The sequence below is a fragment of the Orycteropus afer genome, unplaced genomic scaffold (genome assembly GCF_000298275.1).
Source record: "Orycteropus afer afer isolate SDZICR_OR568_19922 unplaced genomic scaffold, OryAfe1.0 scaffold00011, whole genome shotgun sequence".
Taxonomy (NCBI): Eukaryota; Metazoa; Chordata; class Mammalia; order Tubulidentata; family Orycteropodidae; genus Orycteropus; species Orycteropus afer.
Window position 1 is genome coordinate 16,779,921 of NW_006921598.1, and position 6,883 is coordinate 16,786,803.

General features: G+C 43.5%; 1 protein-coding gene across 1 annotated transcript; it reads right to left on the reverse strand.

Moving 5' to 3' along the window:
* Positions 1-658: 658 nt before the first annotated feature.
* On the reverse strand, positions 659-3,141 carry RWDD2A (RWD domain containing 2A). Its single transcript, XM_007951237.2, has 2 exons — positions 2,941-3,141; positions 659-1,336 (listed from the first exon to the last, which is right to left on the reverse strand). The coding sequence occupies exons 1-2, from the start codon at positions 3,139-3,141 to the stop codon at positions 659-661; spliced, it is 879 nt and encodes a 292-aa protein (XP_007949428.1).
* Positions 3,142-6,883: the final 3,742 nt, after the last annotated feature.

Here is a 6,883-nt window from a genome sequence, read left to right on the forward strand (position 1 = left end):
TCTGATGTTATGATTGGTTAGTTTGGCCACTTTGCCAGGCTCAAAAGGAGGCCTCCTAGAAGCAGAAGTCTCTCTCTGACTGTTGGTTGAGGAAGATGTGCTGCTGAAAGAGAAATACATTGCTGAGGTACTGAGGGACACTCACTGTTGGGAGAGAGACTGTGGTCTGGGAGAGACTGAGCATTCTTCCTGAACTTGAATTATTATTAGCCTGGTGCTTCCCTAATAAAGCCCGTAATCTGTGAGTTCTGTGTGGCCACTGCAGGCAATTATTGAATCCAGGAGAGAGGTGGTGGGTGCTTTGGGAGGAACAGTTGGTAAAAGGGCTGGAGGGAGGCAGCATGTCTGGCCTTGCAGGAATAGGCCTTGGGCTATTGATGGTGATCCTGTCTTCCTCTTGTGGGGTTACAGGAGGTCAGGAGATGCAGCCTCCATGCCCTTTTTGCAACTGGTTAAACTGACAGTTTTTATTAATTCCCCAAAAATAGTATTTATTTAACAAAAGAATGTAGAGGTAATATCACAATTGCATGTTGAAAATTATGGTGCTAGGTTTCTTAACAGAGAATGCGAAACTGCCACCTGCCCTTTTATTTTGGTCTTATTAATAGAAACAATGACTTAGTGAAATTACAAGCATAAGCTTCTTAGGAGCCTCCTAGGATTCTGAATGTTTGCTTTCAATACCAAATAATATCTGAAAAACATGCTCACTTTTATGCTTTTTGAGAAATTCTAAGAACTGGCCCAGATTCATGTGATAGTCATTCCTTAATCCATAGTCACCATGGGCTTCAAGGAGTAATTCTTCAAAAGACTGGAAAAGCCGTAGATCTTCCCCGTTTCCTTCAGTTTCAATACTTTCAACATGCTTACAGGAAATGTGTTTCCAGTTGGGATATCTAATTGTGTGCCAGAATTCCTCACAGTGCTCTTTGAAGCCCTCTACACAAATTATACCAGGCTTTCCTGTCATGCAGAACCCAGTCACATCTAACCTTTTTCCAACATCCAGAATCTTTTTCCTTAGGTCCTGCTGATATATATGGTGACTGTAGATCCACATTCGGTGGAATGTGTTCTTGACTGGCTCTGCTTGTGCAGATGGTTCATCGATGAGCTTTTTGTTCAAGACGTAGGAGGCACTATTGTCCTGTATCCACTGGATTGCTGCACACACACAGATCTCACCTGGATCAAAAGTCGCTATGTAAGAAGTAAGAGTTTTGTTGAGAAGTAGCTGCTGTTGCCTGTTGAGCTCAGATGACCGTCCAAACAGCTGCAGTGCTTCATAGGGGTAGCTGTGAGGCATGATTACTTGTAAGTCAATTTTCACCTTAAAATAAAAATAAAATATTTAAGCACCACAAAATCATGTTAGTTTATCAATGGTAAATGCTTTTAATAAATGTAATAGTTACTGTTACTATTATTTGCTATGTACCAGATATTGTACAAGGTACTTTATATAAACTATTCCTTCCATTTCTACAGGCATTCTTTCAAATATTGACTGACTACTTACCATGTGCCAGGTATACTGAGCTGGTATAAAGAAATAAAGATGCTTTATATACTATTTCTGCCCTCCATGAAGTCTTTAGCCTAGTGAAATAGAAACAATGCACATATTACACTCGTCAAGTACATAACTCCAATTGTGAGAAACAATTACCATGGAAAGGTTCCATGGAAATGTGTAGCCAGAGGATTTAATCCAGTCTGGGGAACCAGGAAGGCAACTCTGAGGATGAGAGCAGGAAGTAGGTAAAAAGGTGATTTTCAAATGTCCAGTCCACACAGTACCTATGATACGTTAATGTTGCTGGAAACGAGGGAATGATCAGAGGAAGCTGAAGGCAGATTCATTTCTAGTGTGCATGTTTCATATAGTTGTTTTCTATGTTGTGGTGTTATATTGGTTCTGCAGTGCTACTATAACAGAAATATCACAAGTAGATGGCTTTAACAAACAGGAATTGATTCTCTAACAGCGTAGGAGGTTAGAAGTCCAAATTCAGAATGCTGGCTTTAGGGGCTGGGTGAAGGCCCCTTGACCTTGGGCTTTAGCTCTGCCTCTTATTCTAGGCCCATTGGAGCCTGGAGGGTTCTCATAACTCATGCAGCTGCTGGCTGCTGAGACTGTTGAATCCAAGGTTAGCAGGTGGAATGGTACAATTGCAAGATCAAGAAACAACAGCAGGGCACTAATTCAAGTCCAGGAACAATCCCAATATTGGCAGGCCACTGAGATAAAGACTCAGCCAAATGCAGGATCCAGGCGTGCCAAAAAGCTAGACTTTTCTCAAAGCCTCTCCTTACATACTAGAAGGAGGCCACACCCCAAAGGCAGCTCCCTTTCTACTGATTGAGGTCACTCAGCAGATTCCACCATGAAGGTGATTACAATCTCATCATGGGAAACAACTATATCCAGTTGCCAAGCCACTCAGAACAAAGGCCCAGCCATGCTGACACACACAACCTGAACTACCACAGGTGCCATCAGAGAAACATGTATTCACTGATTAAAAGCCAGTTTTGCAAAAGGCAAAATAAGCTTGTGAAAATTACCATGATATATATATCAGGTAGTCCATACTACCACAGTTGCATATGTGAGAAACTGGATGTATAAAGAGAATGGTAGTCTAAAATTGCAAGATGTTTTAAATAAAAGTACTAGGAATATTTGATAGAAGTGTGTACAAATTTATATAAAATCCAGGATATCTATTGAAGAGAATTTATAAAACATCTCATAGTTTACATTGTATCTCGCTTTTGTAGCTTTTAAAAAAGAAAAATATATTTTGCTTTCAAACAAGTAAAAGAAATATACATCTGGAAAATTCTCTATTTGTTCCTGACTCAGAAGCTCCTGTTCCAGGCATTTTGGTTAAAAAACTGGGAAAGCACAAAACAATTCAGGGCACCCACCTTGGGCTCCTCAATCTGCAGTGTAATCACAAATTCGATTTTTGGTGGCAGGGCCTCTCTTTTGCCTTCCAAGTATCTCTTTATAAGTGTCAGGGTATTTACATCTTCAAGTTTTACTTCTCCTTGGTTAGGAAACATAGAAAACAGCATTTCCATCTCCAGCAGCTGAAGCTGAAGGCATTCTTTCACTGAAGCAGACATGTTCCCTGGAATCAGCGTTCCCGGAAATCTGGCAAGGTCGCAGGGATACCGGATTTGTCAACGTCAGCAGTGTCCAACAAAATTTCCTTAAGATACCTTTTACGTGGAAACGGTTCTGCTGCAGTGTTTTGCAACAGAGCTAGAGACACAAACCGCATCAATTACACTCTTCTGCTTTATCTCCAGACCCTAAAATCTAGTATCCCAAACCACCCCCTACCCCGCCCCGCTGTAAAACCAAAGTCAAACCCACTGCCACGAAGTTCATTTCGACTCACAGCAACCCTACAGGACAGAGCAGAACTGCCCCACACGGTTTCCAAGGCTATAAATCCTTAAGGAGGCTGACTGCCACATTTTTCTCCTGTTCCTGGGTTGGAACTGCCATCCTTTCAGTTAGCAGCCTAGCGCTTTAACCACTGAGCCACCAGGGCTCCTTGCTTCAGCCACAGATATAGGATTCTTCACTTTCAACAGGTGTACTGTATTATTCGTTTTATGTGGTCTGCATGCGTCAGAATCAATTAACAGAAAAGAGTTTAGTTTGTTTTTTTTTTGGTATGTGGTTGGCAGCCAACAGATGCTACAACAGTAGCTGGTCAGCCAGCAGGGCTCTGGGAAAGGCAGGGAGCCTGGTAACGAATCCCACTTGGGTCCCGGGCCCGCTACCCCAACGCCTCCGGCCAGCGCGGGCCAGTCTCTGCCCCTCGAGCCCAGCGCTGAGGGCGCCTCCAGGGATGGCCTTCCCACCTCTGCCGGTAGCCACACATACCCAGCAGCATCCGTGGAGCCGGGGGCATCTCGTATCCACCCGGTCTCTGTTCTGAGAGGCCAAGGAGAAGAGGAGACTTACAGGTAAATAAAGAAAATGACTTTCATTGCGAGCTCAGGAGTATGGTGCCCCATCTAGGCTTCCCAGAGTCAACGGTTTGGGAAATGAAACTTCGAGAATCGAGAGGGGGCGGCGAGGAAAGCCAAGCTGGCGCTCATTGTGGCCGAGATCCCAAATCAGAGTTCGTATCCCCTTCCAAGACCCCGGGGACCTCCGGCTTCCCAGTTACAACACGTCTGCCTCTCTCTGAGGCCCAGGTTTCGAGGCAAAGGCTGTATATCTACCGGCCCGTGACCCTCGGCCCCCACCCCTGCCAGTACCCGGCAGTTCTCCGCAGAGCCTGAGGCCTCACCCTTTCTCGTCTTTCAAAGGGCGCAGCCCCAGGGCTCAGAACCACAACCGCAGTTCCGCGGGCGAGTTCGGCACGTGATCTACTGTGAGACTAGGGCGGGGCCCGCAGATTCCTCCGCCGAGATTGGCTGGAGGGCGTGGCCACGACCCGGAAGCCACGCAAGGACACGTCTGCGAGTTCTGATCGCTGAAGTCGGATTCTCGGCGCACTGGAAGCAGGGGCGGTTCTGATAGAGGTGAGTAGGGCCCTATATTTGGAGTGGAGAATAGGAGAATTTCAGCACAGAGGTTGAGGGGAAACCTGGCTGGCGTAATCCTCGGCCTATCAGCCGTTAGCCCGCTGGGTGGCCACTGAGCTCCGGACTTCGTACCGGACACACCCACCTGCCACGGCGCCTAGGGAGCGGGTGGTGGGTCCCGCCAGTGACATCACTAGAGTTGGCGTCACCCAGTGTGGTAACCCACGGTGTCATCTCCCCCCCTCCACGGGCTTCCTTCTGTACCGGACCATATAAATCCTTAGTAATGTTTATTATACGTTTTAATCAGATAAAGGTAGTTGTAAATGTCTTAAATGTTATAATAACATTTCTTACGTGAATACTAACAATAAAATTGTTTTGTAAAATGTTTACACTGCATTTACATAATTAGTAACTGAGCAGATGTTTTTCCTTTTCCTTTAATTATTTACTTTATTTGTAAAGTTATTGATGTAGGTTCACAAATACTACAGTATTGTAGTTAAACAGCGGAGATTTGACAAAATCAGCTGCTATGAAAACACTGGCAGCAATGAAAGCAACAATGCACGATTGTTGCACGTGCAGATGAAACTATGTGATTGGAAGCTCCTTGTAATTGGGTAATAATGATAGCTCTGACCAGAGCAAATGAGAAGATTCAAAAAGTAAATTAGCATAGAGTTTTAGCCTTGTAGATACATTAATACATGTAAGCTGGGCTTATGAAAAATGTTTTTGTTGTTATAACTAACTAAAAGGATTTTTTTTTAATATAAGAAATAATAGATTCCTGCAGAAACACTGCACAAAAATTTTATAGACAGTCATTTTGATGTTATTGCCTCTGACAGTATCACTCAGGGTTTGGACTGCCACCCTCACAGCTGGCAAGTGTTGCCGCTAGATTTGGCTCAAGGGTCTCATTCTCGTGCCTCTTGTTTTTTCTGGTGGGGCTTGTCTACTGGACTGTGGTGAGTCTCACTGTTGAGTGCCAGGGTAGAGAGAAAGGGGAGGAGAGAGGAACAAAGAGGGCTTTGAAGATTGAATGAAGGGAAAGGGGATACTTTCTTAAAAGAGTGTATTTGAAAACCTAAGTTAAAGCAATCACATGCACATTGAATATAGCTTTTAGGATCTGAAATTCATTTAAGGATGGAAACATTTATCCTGACTTTGAAAAATTTTAACACTTTGTGGATTTAGCAGTACTAATTTATGCCTTTATGAATAATCATAATACATTGCTTTTTTTTTTTTTAAGTTACGCTTGTGAAACAAATTTGATCATTTTGAGCTGAACTAAATTGACTTCTTGCCAGCTTTTTCTAACTGGACACAAACAACCTTTTTTTTTTCTTTCTCCACCGTTTCTTTTAGCTTTTGTTCATCGATTGAGTAACATAAAGAAAAGAAGATAATGTTAACTGTAGGCTCTTTCATCGTCTCTGAGCTAATTGGGGATTGGATTGCTCCAGGAAGTAAATGGAGTACTGAGTGACTAAGGTTGGAAGTATGAGTGGGTTTACAAAACCAAGACAAACTCACTGCCATCGAGTTGATTCCGATTCATAGTGACCTCCTTTGGGTTTTTGAGGTGGCAAATCTTTACAGAAGGAGCTCTGGTAGCATAGTGGCTAAGACACTTGCCTGCTAACCAGATGGCTGGTGGTTCAAACCCACCAGCCACTCCTCGGAAGGAAGGTTGGGCAATCCTACTTCCGTAGTGATACTGCCTTGGAAACCCAAGGAGGGGTCGCTATGAGTCGGGTTTGACTCGACAGCACATAACAACAACAAAAATCTTTACAGAAGTAGATTGCCAAGTCTTCCTTCTGCCCAGTGGCTGGTGGGTTTGAACCGCCAGCCTTCTGGTTAGTAGTCAGATGCCTTAGACATTACACCACCAGAGCTCCTTAGTGGGCTTACAGCCAATATTTTATTTTAAAAACTCAAGTTAAAAGATAGCATTACTTAGGAAGATGTTAGTTTCAATTTAGAGGAATGTTCTTCCGCTTCCTAATGAAAATTGAAAAATCCCCTGCATGACATATTAGGAGGTCTGGGCAGAGTCTTTGAAACAATTGCCCTTTACTTTTCTTTTGAGAAGATAGCACTCAAGGCTGGGGGGAATAGCAGAAGAACCTCACAGATTTCAAAGATATCATGAGGTATGTAGTGCCAGTCTACTTGGGAAGCTGGAGAATTTGACCTTAGCCCTCAGTCACCCACGTTATTTAATTTAGGCCCAGGCTAAAATTTTCTTATTTGTAAAGCAAGATGATCTTTGCTCTTTTAGGAGTATCTCAATCTTGAT

What these genes read in the sequence shown, in the direction of transcription:
- RWDD2A (XM_007951237.2), bottom strand. Translation starts at nt 3,141, where the DNA reads ATGTCTGCTTCAGTGAAAGAATGCCTTCAGCTTCAGCTGCTGGAGATG. An exon ending in TGCAGATTGAGGAGCCCAAG is followed by an intron (nt 1,337 to 2,940) that starts GTGGGTGCCCTG and finishes TTTTATTTTAAG; the next exon opens with GTGAAAATTGACTTACAAGT.